We start from the raw sequence: 19,498 nt of genomic DNA, 5'->3' as shown, positions 1-19,498 counted from the left end.
ATTATCAGTAATTAAGCAAAAACAGATTTTTCTTACTTTTATTTTTACATGGAAGTGCTCTGTAATGTTCATTCATGCAGTGACATAAATTGCCTTATTTAATTAAGGAGAAGTCTATCATGCAATACTACTTCAGGATGAAGATCCCTAATTGACTCATTTGTTTTAATTTTTGTACTTTGAAGTTTGCATGTAAACATTGTCTTCAACAATTGTTCGTTCAATGACAAAGTATGATTTTAGTGTATCTCAGAATGTAAACTTTAATATCAATTGTACACTTCTAATAATCTTTTTATTGCTAATTGGTCTTGACATTTTGAGAGTTATGTAATTTGTATTTATTTATATTTGTTCTGATTCGAAATATGTTAGATATCCAATTTGTTATCTTCATAAACCATGTCCATACTTTGTGGTTTCTCCTGCACAGTGTTCAAACATGTTGTACTTGTTATATACTACACCCAAGTAAATGATAATACAATAAAATACAATCTTGTGAAATAAAATAAAATAAAATTGAATAAAATAAATGTGTAATAACAATTTAAATACATAAAATTAAATACAAATAAATGAACAGTTGTAGTGCGTACCAGGCATCGCTAGGTGGCAGCACTGAGTCAACAGTTTGTCTCCGCCCGGAACAAATAATCCGAAGTAGAAGAAACATCAACAAGAAATGCGAAACTTCATGCGGACTGTCACTTCGAATCGGTCGTCTCAGTAAGAGGGATGGGAGTCCTACCAGGGAGAAGCCTTCTATCTTTACTTTTCTTCATTATTCTCTTGTTGGAGGGACATTTTCGATGGGTAAGTGAAACCTAACGCCCGATTTCTTGTGACTAAAAACATGACTCAGCTCGGTCGTTGCTACGCTGTTGTTTATCTGAGGCGGCTAACGAAACTAGGACGTTTAGCTGTTTAAGATTTATACTCTTGTTTTTATCCCAGGGCAAAAATAGCGTTAGTCACTCGTTGGCTTAACAGTAAACAAAACATAATGGCTACCAACATTGCTAGTTGCAAACTGCACAGCACGACAAAATGATCACATAACATGTTAGCTTTGACATGTCTCACAGAAGGGTACAGGTTGTATCTTTGACTGAGCCGGTGTCGAAATAAGTTTCCTGCTCACCATCATGCCTTAACAGATTTAAAATACCCCCTAATTTGCACAACTATTCAAACAAAGCTTAGGTTAGTGTGTTCATGACGGTTAATGTTGTAATTACCCAAAAATGTTAATGTTAATAATACCTCACAAAACAAGTCATTCAGCATGTAGACCTTAGGTGGCTTGAATGCTAGGTGCAGCTAGCTACATTCATTTAAATATCCATGTTTGGATATATAATATCTTTGTTATGTAATAAATAGGAGTTCAGATAATGCAATCATAGTGACAAGACATAGGAAACTTGAGTGTTTGTTTGTTTGAGCAGCAGTGTTTAAGGGTAATATTAATTACTAAGAGAGTAAGAATACATACAAGGCTAAATGAGCAAGTAGTACATGGACATTACAAAAGGAAAGACAGCAAACATTTTAAACAGATTATTGATATGGTGTAATAAACAAAGTCCACTGTTCCAGATGCCCTGCTGTAGTTTAATGATGAGTACTCTTTTTTTACACAGATACCATCAATTATATATCAAGTCGATTTAGTGTATTTTTGGATAAGATGTTATTTCACAACAAACGAGACAGAAGCGGATCTATTCCTCTGATTTGATTGAATCAGATGTAGATACTCACTCATCAATACTGTCTCCCTTGCATTGTTAGCATTTCTTTTCATGTGGTAATTTGGTCAGCCCACTACAAAGCATAACCACTTCGACACTGTACTAAAACAATACATCAGAATCTGATTTATCATTGCTGTTTCAGTGTAAATGTCTGCATCCTCCTGGTTAAAGAAGTAGGATGTGGTACGACTGTTAAACTATTAAAAACTATTGTAAAACTATTGACTGTTGGGAGATTGCAGATAAGGGAAAGGGATATATTTAAAATGTGTGTGTGCTTGCTCCTTGGGTTGGGTTGGGGTAGGGGGTGGTACATAATATGTATGTGCACTTTAAACAAATATTGCAGTTTCTGATCCTTGCCCAATACATTCACCTTTCTTTAATTAGTTCTAAGCAAATTGACTTTGGACAAAATGTTATTATTGTACTGGCTTAGTCTGCATCTTTTTGAAACACTAGCTGAAGCAATAATGACACTCAAAAGCTGTCCTTGAACTATTCTCACAAGAAGCAGTAGGACGGTGGGTAAGACTGTGCTTACTCATAGCAAAGTTTGTAGAGTAAGTGAATTAACTTCCCCTCCCAACAAAGAACACGTGAGAGCCCTCATGCTGAATAAACACACAACGGACAACTTTGACTGCAAAAGCTATATTGCTTTATACATTTACTTTTTGTTGTAGACAGCAGCTGTTATGTTGCAGGTATCTTTATATGCTTGAAACATTTTTGCAGAAGTGAAATGACTATTTTCAGACATTCAAAGCACGAGATATTAGAAATAAAGGAAATGAGACATGCCTAGAGGTTTGATGTGGTTATATATATAAAACCTCAAACCTTTAACATGAGATCAGAGTTGTCTTTTTTAGCATCCAAATCCATGTCACATGTCACATGGCCTTTTGTGGCATTTTAGAGGAGCTATTGGTCTGTTTGGACTCTCTGTTTTCATTTGTAGGCATGACCTTGTACTTGTCCTTAATATATACGAATAGAAACAGGATCCTATCAACGACATCATTTTTAACAGACTCTGGGAAAAAAAGAAGAATATTGATTGGATGCGAATAGACTAATATGTTTTTGCTCTAACACAACTCATCACTGTTTCTTTTGTTGTCTTTCTGTCAGGTTGAGGCCCAGCACTGTGTGTGGTATGGCGAGTGTGGGGAGTCCGAAAAGGTGCCCGGAAAGAAATACAACTGCAACGACACTGGTCCTCCCAAACCACTGGAGCACGAGGGTTACGAACTTCTCACGGTAAATACAGTGATGCTGTTATTGATCACAATTGATGTTCAAAGTGCTCTTGTGTGACATTATTTTTCACTGTGTAAAAACGATGTGCATCAAAGTGACCTCATTCCTTTTGTGCTTACTTACAGGAGCTTTGTCCTGGATATGACTATGGCAACCGAAGCCTCTGCTGTGATGTGAACCAGCTGAACACTCTCAAAGGAAGTCTCCAGCTGCCCCTTCAGTTCCTGTCTCGGTATGTGCTGCGCTTATAACATTAACTAATGATGCACATGACATTCGTGGAAGGGCAGTATCATTCCCTTCCTGAAAACAAAGAGTCGGAGCATCTGCTCTTTTGACGCCATGTGCAGCTTAAATGGCATATACTGTTATTCGAACATGCAAGCCTTTGCTCTCCATGTTTCAAATAATGGGTTTAAGACAGACTGGCTCCCAGGCCAAATGAATATGATTTGACTAGGTTGGCATACCTATCTTTGTCAGCTTTAATTACTTCACTGTATTGCCTTGTTTTTGCCATGAAACTATTTTATTATTCTTAATGTCCTGCACATACTCCTTTTCTTCATTTGGTTTCCTTCTTCCTCTCACACTCATGTTGTCTTTGTGCAGTTGTCCCGCCTGTTTCTTCAACCTGATGAACCTCTTCTGTGAGCTGACATGCAGCCCTCACCAGAGTCAGTTCATGAACGCCACCAAGATCGACAAAGGCAACGTGATGGAAGTGCAGTACTACATTGGACAGACATTTGCTAATTGTGAGTTCACAGCCACATGTTGATGTGGATATGAAAAGCAGCTTCACCTTCATTATTTCCATGGCATGTCACATCTGCCGAGTGTACTTTTTACAGTTCCCTACTTAAACATACAGTCATGGTAATGTAATACAGGAGGTGACTAACCGTCGTAATGAGTCATTTTGGTCAAATAAAATGGGGTTGACCATTTAACCTTTGGAAAATCTTGAGCCTCGCCCTAAAATGATCAAATTGAACTTTTTCAGCCATGTACAATGCCTGTAAGGACGTCCAGGCACCATCCAGCAACGTGAAGGCCTTATCACTGCTGTGTGGGAAGGACGCAAAGGACTGCAATGCTACCAACTGGATCCAGTATATGTTTGATATCGACAATGGACAGACTCCCTTTCCTATCCTCCCAATATTCACAGGTAAGTCATTAATGTGTGTTTCTTTTACAGTGCTTTTTATAGTTCATGATCCCGCTGTAGAAAAATACACCGACTGTTTCTTTTCAGCAAGTTAAAAAGATGTTTACCTGATGCTTTTTCTACGATTGTCTTTTGCTCTAGACGCCCCTGTGTCTGGTTATACTCCCATGACCAACAAGACGTTCACCTGCACAGAGGGCCTGGATGACGGGTCGGGCCCCTGCTCCTGTCAGGACTGCACAAACGCGTGCGGGCCCAGACCTGTTCCTCCCACCCTCCCCCCTCCCTGGCTGATCCTTGGTATGGACCCTATGACCGTCATCATGTGGAGCTCATACATGGCCTTCCTGCTTATCTTTATCGGAGCTGTCATAGGAGCCTGGTGTTACCGGTAAAGGACATTGTTTTGTTTTGGCTTTCAGATTCATGCATCATACCTGCAAAGTTGCAAACCCTTATCCGCTGTGAAAAGAACATGTTGTTTTGTATGCTTGCTTTCGAAGCTTGTATCAAATTGGCTTATGTTTTTTTTTCATGCAGGAAAAGGACTGTCCTTTCTGAATATGGCCCCATATTGGACAGCAATAACCCTTTGTCTCTCAACGGGGACAATCCTGAACAAGGTATTGTGATGCTTCAAACAAGTGAACAGTTTTGTATTCTTTCTGATTGTTGTGCCACTAAAGTTCCCCTTATTGTATTCCTCTTTAGGTGTAATGCATGTAATCACATTGTTAAAGGGGCTCTATTATGCTCATTTTCAGGTTCATATTGGTTTTTTATTCCTCAACTCTGCTTTAATATTCAAACTGGTCTTTATTTGTCTCATACTGCCTGTGCTGCAGCACCTCTTTTCACCCTCTGTCTGAAACCAGAGCCAAGTCTGCTCTGATTGGTTAACTGGCTGGCTCTGTTGTGATTGATCAACTGCTTAGAGATGACCCGCCCCTTAACCTTAAATCATGTACAATGTGTTGGACTGCTAGCCAATAGGAGGGCAAGTGTTACATATTGATCTATGTTACAGAAGTACACAAAGGAGTCCAATGGAGGCATTTCAGACAGGGGGGGGGGGGTGTGTGGGAGAAGATCCCTCTGGGGGGAACTTTAGGATTTTAGCCTTTTCAGAACATTTACATACACAACAAAAGCTGTATAACTCACTACAGCGAAGGGAAAACCCTAACACGCAAAGTAGGGCCTCTTTAAATAACACATTTCTCTGTCTCCTCTCCTCGTAGTAAATGCATCATGCTGTGAGACCTTGGGTGAACGCTTCGAGAACTCTCTGCGGATCCTCTTCACCTCCTGGGGCTCCTTCTGCGTGCGGTACCCCTCTGTGGTCATTCTGGGGACCCTGATACTAGTGGTGGCCTCCTCTGGGGGCCTGATCTACATGCGCATCACCACAGACCCTGTGGAGCTGTGGTCGTCTCCGAGCAGCCAGGCCCGGCAGGAGAAGGACTACTTTGACAGCCACTTCGGACCCTTTTTCAGAACAGCGCAGCTCATCATAACCACTCCAATCGAGGACACTTTTCTCTACTCTCCGTACTTTGGAGGATCTGATGTCCCATTCGGAGCCATCCTGCGTAAAGACATCCTGCACCAGGTCGGTTTGTTTGTGTGAGAAATTATTTAAAAAGAGGAAATTAGCAATATCTGGTTATTTAAGCCGCTGTGTTTTTGTATAAAGAAGCATTGTTCCTGTCACCAGGTTATAGTTACTTTGCAGGAGAAGAGCAGCTGCACTTCTGAAACTGCGGTTCATTTAATTCTCTTTTTTTGACTTCTTTATTTTTTCCAGGTGCTGGATCTGCAGCTCCAGATAGAAGACATCATAGCCACATACGAGGGCCAAGACGTCACTTTAAAGGACATCTGCTTGGCTCCGCTGGCTCCGTACAATAACAACTGCACCATCTTGAGTGTCCTCAACTACTTCCAGAACAGCCATGATGTGCTGGACCACCTCAAAGGAGACGACTTCTATGTCTATGCTGACTTTCACAGCCACTTCCTCTACTGTGTCAGGTGATTTATTTTTGCTGGTTCACTTTTTCTTTTTCAATATTTTCCAGATGAGCTGGCACTTGTGTTAAATGAGTCTTATTTTCCAGCAGAGATCTGTAGACGTTAAGGAAACGTTGATCTCGTAGAAAGGTTATTTGGAACCTCTTTGTTGAAGCTGAACACCTGCAGCTCACAAACCAATGTTCCAGACTCTTGCATCTGCATTGTCTAAGAACTGTCGTGTGTGTTTTCTTGAAATAGTCCAATCAGACTTCCTCATTGTTTGTCACACTGCTGTTCCTTATCTGTCTTAAATGCACAGAAATAAGATGAGGTAACGGCACATGTTCCAGTTTCTTAACTCTGTTCCTCTTTTCCTCCTCAGTGCACCAGCATCCCTCAACGACACCACTCTCCTCCACGACCCGTGTTTAGGAACCTACGGCGGGCCCATCTTCCCTTGGCTGGCCCTTGGGGGTTACGATGGTGAGCTAGACTAACACTGTTAGTGGGCGGAAAAAGAAGAAAACGGAAGCCATTTTACAACTACAGTAGTAGATCGTTATATTGCACTAAGAAAAAAAAATCTGTGCACGTTGTGTCACTAACTTTGGTGTGAATCCCAAATGTTATCCGTAACACATGATATTGTGCTCTTTGGAAATGGTGCAGTGTTGCCATTATTTGCAGCCCAAATGTTATTGCTGTTAGCTTAGTATTTATAATAAGCCCTACACAGTTACCACATTATAAGGAGTTTCTGCAGCAGACGGGTGACATGCAAGATGTTTGCAATAGTAGTATAAATGTAATCAAGAACAAATATAATTTCCACTTCCTCCAACTATCATGAGAGCTGCCAAAAACCTTTATTTGTTATTTCTATTTTATCTGGGCTATTGTTGTCTTGTTACCAAAAGGAATGCTTAACTTTAACTGCCAATTCAATACACTTTACACATTTGGTTGACAACTAAGGATTTTTAAAGTGACGTTACAACGAATGTCTTTTTCCCTGCTTAACAGAAACCAACTACAACAACGCCACTGCTCTCGTGATCACCTTGCCCCTCAACAACTACCTGAATGACACAGTGCGGACGGGCAAAGCTCGGGCATGGGAGAAAGAGTGAGACAACTACTTATAAAACTCCATTTCTTCCCATGTTCATGTTGTTCCTTGCAACGCATTTACTCAATGTAATTATTGTGCGTGTGCTTTTCAGGTTCATCGATCTCATGAAGAACTTTAAAAATCCCAACCTCACCATAGCCTTCAGTGCTGAGAGGAGTATTGAAGACGAGATAAACAGAGAGAGCAACAGTGACATCAGAACCATAGTAGTCAGCTATGCCATTATGTTCATCTACATCTCCCTGGCCCTGGGGCACATCCACAGCATTAGTCGAGTGATGGTAAGCGCCCAAACTCACACCTGACTACAATGAATCATCGCCGTAGTAAAACATGTGTCATGCATTTGTGACGCAAGAACTTTGATTGAACAGAACTAGTCAAACGCGCTTGACGACTTCCTGCTACTCTAGCCTAAAGGGGAGCAGCTAGAGAGAGTAACCTAATAACCTAATCCTCCATCTTTTCCCCTGCTCAGGTGGACTCTAAGATTTCCCTGGGTATCTCTGGGATCCTGATTGTGCTCAGCTCTGTGTCCTCCTCACTGGGGCTCTTCAGCTATTTTGGCATCCCCCTCACCCTCATTGTGATCGAGGTCATTCCTTTCCTGGTGCTGGCTGTTGGAGTGGACAACATCTTTATTATAGTGCAGACATATCAGGTAACCACCTCCCACCCAGATCCAGTCAAATGTTACACAATGACCCGGTGACCGAGAGTGTTGCTTATGCTCATCTTATGCAAGTCATCCCTTAAAGGTCACCTATTATGCAAAATCCACTGTTTCATGTCTGTCATACATCAACACGTGTCCCCTCTGTGAAGGGAGTCTGAAAGGTTCAGGGAAAAAGATTCGCTCACTTTTTGTCCTGATCCATTTATAATAAAACCTGTCTGGAAAAATTAGCTATTTTTCTTTTTGTATTTACTTTTTAATATTTACTGACACTATATTTTTCTGTTTTTCTGTATTATTGTGTTGCACTGTTGGAGAAGCCTGTGACCTAAGATTTGCATCGACATAACTACTCTGTAGATATGTTCGTATGGCAAATAAAGAACCTTGAACCTTGAGCTGATCAGATCTTGGCCACTTTATGATGTCATAACGATTTGTTTGGCTTGTGTAACCATTAGCCAATCACCAACCAAGGTAACCCCCCCCCCCCCATCTTATCACCTGAATCTCATCCTAGAGCACCATTGTGTTCTTTTTAACCAAATATCTTGCAGAAGGGGCGTGGGGAGGGGCTCCTTATTTTCATCTAAAGTAACAGACAGAGAATCAGCACTTTTGAAACAGGGCTGAAACAGAGGGGTTTATGGGTAATGCTACAATGATCTGTTTGGTATTTCGAGCCAAACACTTCAGAGACGTGTTTGAATATATCTGAGTCCTATAATATGTTGATGAAAAACAATATAATAGGGGACCTTTTTAAAAAAAAAAATATATATATATATATATATATATATATATATATATAATATTTATTTGGCAATAGAACCTGTTGAACCTTCTAAAAGTGATTTGTATTTCTAAACAGAGGGATGAGCGGATGCCTCATGAGGAACTCCACCAGCAGATCGGTCGTATCCTTGGAGACGTAGCCCCCAGCATGCTCCTCTCCTCTTTCTCAGAGACAGTGGCCTTTTTCTTGGGTAAAATATACTTTTAAATACACTCTATAGTACACACACAATTTTTATCAAAAGCATTCTAAATGATAATGTGCAACAGGAAATCGAAAGAAAATAGTGACGCAGTACTGTAAGTGTAATATGCGCCACAGTTTCCTGTTGAGTCACATGCTGATTAAACTGTTGACTTTCTTCTTCTGCAGGCGCCCTGTCCAACATGCCCGCAGTGAGGACTTTCTCCATGTTTGCTGGCTTGGCTGTTTTTATTGATTTCCTGTTGCAGATCAGCTGCTTCGTCAGCTTGCTGGGCCTGGACGCCAGGAGACAGGAGGTGAGTCTGGAGGAAGTGGTTCTAGAGGAGGGGTCACACATGCAGAGTGGAAAGTTTACCAGAGAGGGATTTCCTGCTGATTAATAGCTCTTATTTAATATACAATGCTAATGCCAGCAAATACAATGGCGGCCCGAGTTTTACGGGGCGTGGTTTGCAATTCGCCCAGCCAATCAGAAATTGGAACTTTTTTCCCCCCAGGAAAGTACCACCTCTCTAGCAGGCACTAAAAATGGGGTAAAAGTTCTCATGAACTAAGTTCTCTTTTTGGTGTGAACGCAAAATCCCAGGAACTATCGGAACTAAACGGTAAATGTACTCCGGTGTAAAAGCGCCTAATGTATGACTACGTTTTCATCAGTGGTGGAAATTAATAGTACATTTACTAAAGTATTTTATTACAATTTTGAGGTACTTTATTTGAGTTTTACGCTACTTTAAACTTCCACGTCACTGCATTTTAGTAGCCAATATTGCACTTTTTACTCCACTATAATTATTTGAAAATGTTACTCGTTAGTTTATATATTCAGATTATTAGCTAATACAAAATAAAAATCAAGTAATACAAAAAAAACGGACATGTATTTATAGCTAATAAAATATCATATCATTATAGGTTAAGTTATATAATAACCAGCGGCAGTATACAAAGTAATTAAGATTAGCTAAATCTTAAAAAGCTGTGATGAGCACACATCAATAACATAACAACATGTCATAGATATATTTCTGCACATAGGCCCTTACGCATAACAGGTATTTTTACTTTTGGTACTCATACGTTTATTTTGATGCCAATAAAAGTGTACTTTTACTTAAAGGTGGGGTAGGTAAGTTTGAGAAACCGGCTCGAGATACACTTTTTGTTATATTCCATCGAATGCTCTTAACATCCCGATAGCAATGAATATCTTAAGTGCTTTGACAAAAAATCCATACAAAATTCATTTCATCTGTGGAAGCCGTAGTACTGTAAAAAGCACGACCAATCATCTGAGCCGGCCCGGCTAAAATAACTGGATGGCCTACCTGCCTGTCAGCCTTCCATCTGGGCACAAACTTACCTCGTGCCCTCATTGGTCATGTGCGCGTTCGTGTGTGTTGGAGGAGGTGCTCTGTAAGGAAGTGGCAGATTTGTTCCGGCTGTGTATTTTCAAATTCTAGCGCACTCGAGCTGGTTTCTCCAAAATGACCTCGCCTTTGAAGCTATTTCATGGTCATAAGTTTTGATCATTCAAAAAAATACAATTTATTTGAAAGTTCAAGTTTTTATCCTGAACTTTGAAAAATACAATGATGTATTCAAAATAAAAATAAGTATTTTAAATCATTTTTCAGGTTGAATATTATTTTTGATTCAGTTCAGCAATTTTTTTGAATAAAATATTTATTTTCAGATTTCACTTTTATACATATTTTGATATTTGAATCTTTATTTTTTTCAGTTGCAGATTTTTCGTTTTCAGATTCAAAAAAATTACTTTTTCAGTTTCAAATCTTGTTTTTTCAGGTTTCACATTGCTTTACACTTTCAGATCATTTTTCACATTCAGATCCTTTTTTTACGCTTTCAGATCTTTTTTTTCGCTTTCAGATTTTTGGCCCTGATGTTGCTTGAGGGGGCGGGGCTTAGCAAAGAGTAGTTTGGCTTTCTGAGTGACAGGCCTCCCTCTGTCATGTTGCCTTCATGGATGTTAGGTAGCGCGAGAAATATAACTCAATACTTTCTGTTATAGCCAGTATTTTGATTTGATAAGAAAGGCCACCTAATTGTGACGTCTGTAGTCAACGCACTATAAAGGACTACAATTCCCACGGTGCCTGTGCTAACGCCACAGTGATGGGCAACCTGTTGAGAGACGCCGTCGAGGAACAGTTTTTAACCGTTTAATCGTACTCGTAACTGTAAATACAAACCGTTCAAGTACCCTTTAAGTTGTGAAGTTATCAAGAAAGAAAGAATACCTAAGTTGTGTTGTTTATTTGAGTTTTGCCTATTTCTTTTGAATATTGTAAAGGCCTATTTTTCTTTGTTGCATGTGCAAAAGTTTGTTATTTTATTTTGAGCAAATACATCGCAACATCTTCTTATAGTCTGTGTTGTTTTGTGCGGGGTCTAAAGGTATTCTGATTCTGATCGCAAAAACCAAGCCAATACTATGCTGCGTTCATGGAGCTGCGTGGAAGTGGGGAAGGACAATGCTTGATTGCGGATACGTAATTTCACATTCTGGCACAGTTTATTGCTCTTATACCTTGATTGTTGCCAACTACGATGCTCAACAGCTCGCTTAACGGAACTTTGACGCTGGTATCAGTTTCCCACTAATCACGGGAGTATTGTGTATAGAAAGTATTGAGTTATATTTCTCGCGTTACCTAACATCCATGAAGGCAACATGACAGAGGGAGGCCTGCCACTCAGGATGCCAAACTACTCTTTGCTAAGCCCCCCCCCCCTCAACATCAGGGTCAAAAGTCTGAAAGCGAAAAAAAAATATCTGAAAGTGAAAAACGATCTGAAGGTGAAAAGCAATGGGTAACCTGAAAAAACCAATATTTGAAACTGAAAAAATAATTGTTTTGAATCTGAAAACAAAAAATCTGCAACTGAAAAAATAAGGATTCAAATATCAAAATATGAAATCTGAAAATAAATATTTTATTCAAAAAAATTGCTGAACTGAATCAAAATAATATTCAACCTGAAAAATGATTTCAAATACTTTTTTATTATGTATGTATTTCTTCCTTCATACCTCTCTCCGCAGTAGCTAACTTATCTGATGACTCTTCTTATCTGTAGCATTGTCATTAATCAGTGAAACATCCAAACTGATTCAACACACTATTGAACCTTTAAATTAGTTAGAGTTAGTGGCACTTATTAAACGCTGTGCTGTCTTTTTTTTAAAGGCGAATCGACTCGACATCTTTTGCTGTGTGAAGCTGCCGGAGGGACAGCAAGCAAAGACGGACAGCTACCTCTTCAGATTCTTCAAGAAAATCTTTGCCCCATTCATCCTCAAAGAGTGGGTGCGCCCGATCATAGTAAGTGACACTTAATAATATTCTAACATGTAACTGTTGTTTAGTTTGATTCATTATCTATTTGTTGATTTTATGTTGCTAATAAAATGTGTTTCTTTGTTTTAGGTGGCAGTGTTTGTGGGAATGCTCTCCTTCAGTGTTGCTGTGGTGAATAAAGTAGAGCTCGGACTGGACCAGAAGCTCTCCATGCCTGACGTAAGTGTGACGGAAATATGTTCAGTGATTGCTCGGGCACATTACTTGAATTATTTTTTCTTTATAGATGTCGTGGATAAAGTAGAATGGTTTTACTTTGAAGTGTATAAACTGTTTCCTGTCCTGTCAGTCATCCACAAAGCTAGAGTAGCAACACATTGTTACCACAGTCTTCCCCATACAACATGAATACAAGTCTTGGTTTGCAGTCCTGTACTTGTGGAGGTTTATTCTCATTATCTATCTGTCCATATAGGACTCTTATGTGATGGACTACTTCAAGAACCTCAGCATGTATCTGCACACGGGAGCTCCGGTTTACTTCGTGGTAGAGGACGGTCTCAACTACAGCAGTCGAGAGGGGCAGAACGCCGTGTGTGGGGGGGTCGGCTGCAGAAACGACTCTCTCGTCCAGCAGGTCTACTCCGCCTCGCTCATCAGCAACTAGTAAGTCCGAGCTATTACATCAAAGACACGAGACGCAAAGGATATTTCAGATAAAATGAGGAAATGTTGGAGAACCTGTTTCACAAGATGTAATCACATGAAATGTCTTCAAGGCACCAGAACCTACAAACCTGTGAGTTCAGATGAGGTGAAGGTCATGAAAGGACTACAGTCAGCCTGTGATTATAAGCTCTATTCAGTTTCAATTTTCCTTTTGCTTCCAGCACAACCATTGCCTTCACTCCGTCCTCTTGGCTCGATGATTACTTCGACTGGGTGAAGCCGCAGTCCACCTGCTGTCGATTCTACAACTCCAGCGGGGATTTCTGCAATGCCTCTGGTACATTTTTATTCAATGCCATCATGCCTAACAACTGTCTCGTGATGTGTCGTTTTGATACAAGTAAAAGTTTTTCATCCATAACATGCAGCAAAAGAAATATTTTTTAGGATAATGCATTAAGCAGAAACTAACACATGCTGTATTGTTAAAACTCTATGTGTAACTTTACATGTAATTCAAAGTAAAATATGGATATAGATTAAAATGCAGTAGATACTCGTAAGTAACAACAGCTGTAGTTTTTCAGCATTCAACCCGACATCTATAACCTATAATTCCCATTTACTGCTGATTCTAAGACTCAGTATTCAAAGTGGTTTTTGTTTATTTTTTGTCAAACCTTAACATGCAACTGTAGTTTACTACTTTGTTTTCAGTTCATGCCTTTGTCTCAACACACATTTATACATTCTCCATTGCTGTTGGTTAGATGTATAAATATATTCCTGCTTGTTGTGTTCCAGTGGTTAACCCCTCGTGTGTTCACTGCCGGCCCATGACTCCCGACGGAAAGCAGAGGCCAGAAGGAGAGGACTTCATGCAGTTTCTACCCATGTTTCTGTCAGACAATCCAAACATCAAGTGTGGAAAAGGGTAATTTCATAGCTCAGCTGGATTCATTTCTTGGAATTGTTTTATTGAAAACACATGTAATTGGATACTTTCAAATGAACTTTGGTTTCCACACAGTATAACAGTTTCAGTGTGGTTGCTAATGTTCCCCTCTTCTATCTCTCACAATGTGTCAATGCTCGTCCAGAGGCCATGCAGCCTACTCCTCAGCAGTGGACCTGTACCCCGACCACACCGGGGTGGGGGCCAATTACTTCATGACGTACCACACCATCCTGAAGGAATCCCCAGACTACATAGAAGCTTTAAAAATGGCCCGAATACTGGCTGCTAACATCAGTCAAGCCATAGACCACAAAGTGTTTGCCTACAGGTAAATCTTGTTGTACTAGATGTAGTGCTCTCACCTTTACTGTTAAATAATAGCATTAATTATATAATAATAATAATGTTTTTTCTGACCAATATAGTTTTTTTTCAGTTTGAGCCACTGTTCTAGTGTTTTATGTTTAAGTTTTCGATGATGAAATACTTGTAGCTGCACGTTTGCTTGTTTTGAAGTCAATGTTCAAGGGTAGTTGAGTGGGGGGGCGGGGGGGCAGTTGTTAGGTAGGTCATAGATAAGCAAACAGCAAGAAAACATAATAAATGGCCATATAGCTCAATGTTTACCTTGAATTTATCTTCCTTCTGAACTTCGGATATGGAGTTTGAACCGATATTCCAAGAAACTAGTGTATTGTTTTGTTGTCTATCAAATTGTTAAAATTAGTTGGCTTTAAAGTCTCTTTTGCAATGAATGCCAGGAAAATTGATTCAATGAACATAACAATAAGAATAGAAAATGATTCCAATAGCTATTACAGACTTGCCACATGCTGTTTTTTCAAAAGGCAAAAGGTGTTCTTTAAGGGGCTGTACACTAAGATTATATTTTCTTCTTTTGCAGCATCTTCTACGTGTTTTACGAGCAGTACCTCACCATTGCGCATGACACCGCTCTGAACCTGGGCGTGTCGCTGGCGTCCATCTTTGTGGTGAGCACGGTGTTGCTGGGCTTTGAGCTGTGGTCGGCGGTGATCGTCTGCATCACCATCGCCATGATCCTGGTCAACATGTTCGGGGTCATGTGGCTGTGGGGCATCAGCCTCAACGCAATATCCCTGGTGAACCTGGTCATGGTGAGAAGCAACAGGAAACTCTTCACATTTACACTTATACAACACCTGAATAATATCAATAACAATACAACATTTGTTTTGAAGCAAGAACTACTACAACGTATACATTGCAACAGAATTACTTTTTGTAGTTTTATCCATTATTTCTGTCAGGTATAACACCATTTTACTTGTCACTGTACGTGTTTGTTCTGGTACACGGCAGCATCACTAACATATTTTAGCATGCTACCAAAACCAATTATTGAAATGTGAAAAAAAAAAGGTTAATGTTACCGTTATGTTAATTATGTTTTGCTAATAAACTTAAATTAGCTGTATTATTATAGTCTTGTATGCACTTTATTAGACAATTTCTGTTTTATTAAAACATATTCCATTAAAAGAAGTTAATTATGAAATCTTTAAAGGCAAGATGAATCTGTTTTAATAACTACAAAGTTTATTAAGCAATAGATATTTAAAGATTGTAGCTTTCTTAACTCCCCATAATTAAAAGGTAACTGCTTTTTCACAATCATGACTGATATATAAAACACCAATCACCACGCTTGGCATATTGTTACATCTGTGTATTAGAAGACTAGCTGATCAGTGTAAGTGACAGCTGGTGCCTGGCTGTGTTTCGAATGGTGGTCATCACAGACTGCTCCTCTAAACTGCTGACGATCTGTCTGCTCCTCTGACCCCTCGGTTCACCCTGAGGGAACTTGTTCTAGTAATGTCCCCGCGTCCCCAGATATCACCACTTATGTTGGCAAACATGCTGTCATAACATCAGAAGGCTTTTTTCTCTCTTACTGTTAACCCATTCATACACTTAAGAATATTCATTTCTTGCTGTTTTTCATTGCCGAGTTGTTTCCTGTTCTCTGTTGCAGTGCTGTGGGATCTCGGTGGAGTTCTGCAGTCATATCGTGCGAGCGTTCTCCATCAGTGTGAAGAAGAGCAGAGTGGAGCGGGCCGAGGAGGCGCTGGCTCACATGGGCAGCTCGGTAAGTCTCACTTTGACTCTTAAAACCCATGAGAGGAAACTTTTTCAACATTTAATAAGAGTGAATGTGGATGTAAAAGGATTTCTGCACGCTAGTAGAGTGGATATCCTCCATGTGTTCTGAGGAAAACCTTATTTATATACAGCACATTTTATTTTCGTATTTTTTTTCAGCTGTAAATAATGTTGGATCTCTGTATTATTACTGATTTCGGTCATCATCAAATGGTGTGACATTAAATGATATGTTTCCTTTTTGCAGGTCTTCAGTGGGATCACATTAACAAAGTTTGGAGGAATCCTAATCCTGGCTCTTTCAAAGTCGCAGATCTTCCAGGTCTTCTACTTCAGGATGTACTTGGCCATCGTGTTGCTAGGGGCGACGCACGGCCTAATCTTCCTCCCTGTACTGCTCAGTTATATCGGTCAGTAATCCACACATTGAAATTTAAAAAATTGTATAAAAATAAGACTTCATTTTGAATTAAATGTTGTGATTTGTTTCCACAGGTCCTTCAGTGAACAAAGCCAAGGTGTTAGCTGCTAACAGCCGCTACGCTGGAACAGAAAGGGAGCGCCTCCTCAACTACTAACAGGCCGTTTGGGACAATGAACAATGAACTGTTTGACTGTGTGGGTGTGAGCGTGAGGCGTTTCTGAGATAACTGACACACTCATTATCGTTGCCACTACTATGCACGGACTGAACTCAGGAATATTCTTGGGGATAGGAATGCCAGAGGCATCGTCCACATGTATTGATTTTCCTCAGAAGACTTTGAACCCCCCCCCCCCCCCCCCATTCCCTCTCCTCACACTACAGGACAAGCCCGGCTTCAGCATTTTGAAGCACGAGCGACATACCACTGAGCGAAGAAAACACCACTTTGACAACGTGGACGTAGGAGACCCCCCCCCCCCAACATCAGTTATAAACCAACCCTCATTCACCCCCATATGCTATGAGCTTCATTTGGAAATAAGCTCTAAAGGGTGAAACTGGACAGTTTTTTTTATGTTTTTAACCAGAAATTTGTGTTTTTAGGATATCATTTTTAAAAGTTTACTTATGGGGAACTATTTAATGCTAGGAACCATACACTGAATCGATCCATGCACACAGTGGAGCCAACAAATAACAATGGTTATATCACAGGCCCTTATAATACCTGGCATTTACATCATATACTGTGTCTACATACTGTATTATAAAGCAGGCCAGCTTGTTTTAACATTTCATCTAGCAATAATCCGGTTCATTTATACCAAAACACTGGATTTAAAAGGAAATCTGAAGTTAAAGAGCTGACTTTTAGCTGAAAGGACTTTTGGGGGTGTTTACATCCCTGTTGGGAGAGCAGTGAAGGAATTGTAGCCCCCTCTTACCTTTGGGAGGATATAAAACATAAAAAGGCTAAAGCTCAACATGGATGTGGATGCTAACATCTTCAAAATTAAAACCTCAAAGTAGTTGTTTCATTTTAAGTCAGTGTCAAGATCCTGGTATGCAGAGCCAACACGAATCAGTCCAAGTATGTGTTGCTCTCCAAACTGCATCCTGCCTGTACTTTTAATTCCACATTGGAAGGTATTTTCATGAACCGGTGCAACATTTCATTTTAAAAGTGTTTGCATGACTAGAAGACCCATTTACAGAAACCCCTGTGTGACATCAGTCATAATTCATGTTGATGTTAGCTAACAAGGGCAATTCATGGTTTGACATTTACATTTAAAATACTCATTTTGAAGTTACTGAACAAACATGTGTTTCATTAAGAGTTAAACTGTAAATATCTTACACAGGACTAATTCAAAGGCATTCATTGTCATCTCGTTAATACAGAATTAAGTAGAATAACTGGATAATGGTACAGTCCTGACTTTTTCATTCCAACATATAAGTAGTTATTTTATTTTGTTAACTTTTAATTTGTTGTTATTATGCTAAGTTGTCTTGTACCCCTTCCACGGACCTTTGACCTCTTTGTTTTTAAGGGAAATAAAACTATAACATCCCAGAACCAGAATCTGAGATTTAGCTCGTCGAGATTAACTCTCTTCATGGAGAATAGTGTTGTAAACATTTGGATGAGGATGATAGCATTTTATATAGAAGGTGTAAAAGATGTGCGGGGATTTTAAAGGAACAGCATCATTCCTTGTTTTAATTTTTTTTCTGCCGTTTGTTTTATATGATGCAGTGTTTTTTGGAATGTAAGCAAGTGGATTCAATTTGTGAGCAACCGACTGAGAACGTTTTAACATGAATAACGAATAATTATGCTTGTTAACAGTGCTGTGCATTGAAAAATCTTTTTTTGGAATACTTTAGTTTTTAACAGTTTTAACACATAATAAATAGTTCTCAGAAAAGCGTGTGGTGGAGTCTTTAAAACTGTTGTACGTTGTAATGATATATGTTATGAAACATGTCATGGAAAAAATCATGGTGTAGTATGTTAGGAAAAACGTTTTTAAAAAAGCAGTTCGGTATAAATAATGTGATAGAAAAACTATTGTATAGTACGTCTGTTTAACTATTTAATTAATTTAGTATATTATGACAACATTATCAGAAAATAAATTCTAATCATAGTAGGCCTGTCATATTTTAAAGTTGTAGTACATTAAGCCATTTAAAAAAAAAAAAAAGTTTTAACAACATGTTTATTTATTGACTTTTCATTCCTGTATAATCATTTTGCGCAAAGATGGCACTGTTTGTCAGAGCACTTCATCCTTCTGGGATTTCATGAAGAACAGCTCCAACGCCTGTGTGTATGGGAACGCCTCTGGTGCTGGTCCATTAACTGCCAGTGTTTCCCACAGATCTGTTTCCCATCTGAAATATACTTGGAGGGGTGGTGGTAGCGGGCGGGGGGGGGTGAGGTGACGTGCAACAACATTAACCTTTCTGTTGGTCGCTTGTTAGCAGACCCTTCACGCGATGGCAGAGCGAACAGGTACAGGCAGGGCCCATAATGATAGCCCAATAGTTTAAATCTACTACCCACACATGAACATATGGAAATGGTTACTATTTAAAAAAATAAATGTATTTAGGAACCTATCCATGTGATTTTTAGTGGGGGTCGACCTCAAATCCTCTAGGATCCTTATCTTGCCTCAAAACGATGCAGAGAAACTAGTCCATGTATTTGTTACTTCTAGGCTGGATTATTGTAACTCTTTATTATCAGGGAGTACCAAGAAGTCAATCAAGTCGCTTCAGCTGATTCAAAATGCTGCGGCTCGTGTACTAACCAGAGTTAGGAAAAGCGACCACATTACTCCTGTTCTGGCTGCCTTACACTGGCTCCCTATAGAACACAGGATAGAATTTAAAATTCTTCTTCTCGCCTACAAAGCCCTTAATGGGCAGGCGCCA

General features: G+C 39.6%; 1 protein-coding gene across 1 annotated transcript; it reads left to right on the top strand.

Moving 5' to 3' along the window:
• The first annotated feature begins 648 nt into the window (after nt 1–648).
• Nucleotides 649–18,483, top strand: npc1 (Niemann-Pick disease, type C1). The gene is made up of 25 exons (XM_034104222.1): nt 649–816; nt 2,898–3,026; nt 3,152–3,258; nt 3,639–3,784; nt 4,033–4,200; nt 4,342–4,591; nt 4,741–4,823; nt 5,442–5,812; nt 6,008–6,234; nt 6,599–6,699; nt 7,240–7,342; nt 7,440–7,629; nt 7,827–8,009; nt 8,896–9,010; nt 9,193–9,320; nt 12,240–12,374; nt 12,480–12,569; nt 12,826–13,016; nt 13,241–13,356; nt 13,824–13,953; nt 14,120–14,305; nt 14,882–15,113; nt 15,995–16,108; nt 16,370–16,532; nt 16,618–18,483. The coding sequence occupies exons 1-25, from the start codon at nt 739–741 to the stop codon at nt 16,698–16,700; spliced, it is 3,819 nt and encodes a 1,272-aa protein (XP_033960113.1). The 5' UTR covers nt 649–738; the 3' UTR covers nt 16,701–18,483.
• The last annotated feature ends 1,015 nt before the right edge of the window (nt 18,484–19,498 follow it).

The sequence above is a fragment of the Pseudochaenichthys georgianus genome, chromosome 17 (genome assembly GCF_902827115.2).
Source record: "Pseudochaenichthys georgianus chromosome 17, fPseGeo1.2, whole genome shotgun sequence".
Taxonomy (NCBI): domain Eukaryota; kingdom Metazoa; phylum Chordata; class Actinopteri; order Perciformes; family Channichthyidae; genus Pseudochaenichthys; species Pseudochaenichthys georgianus.
The sequence above is the reverse complement of the archived record's forward strand: the minus strand, read 5'-3'. Positions and strand labels throughout refer to the sequence as shown.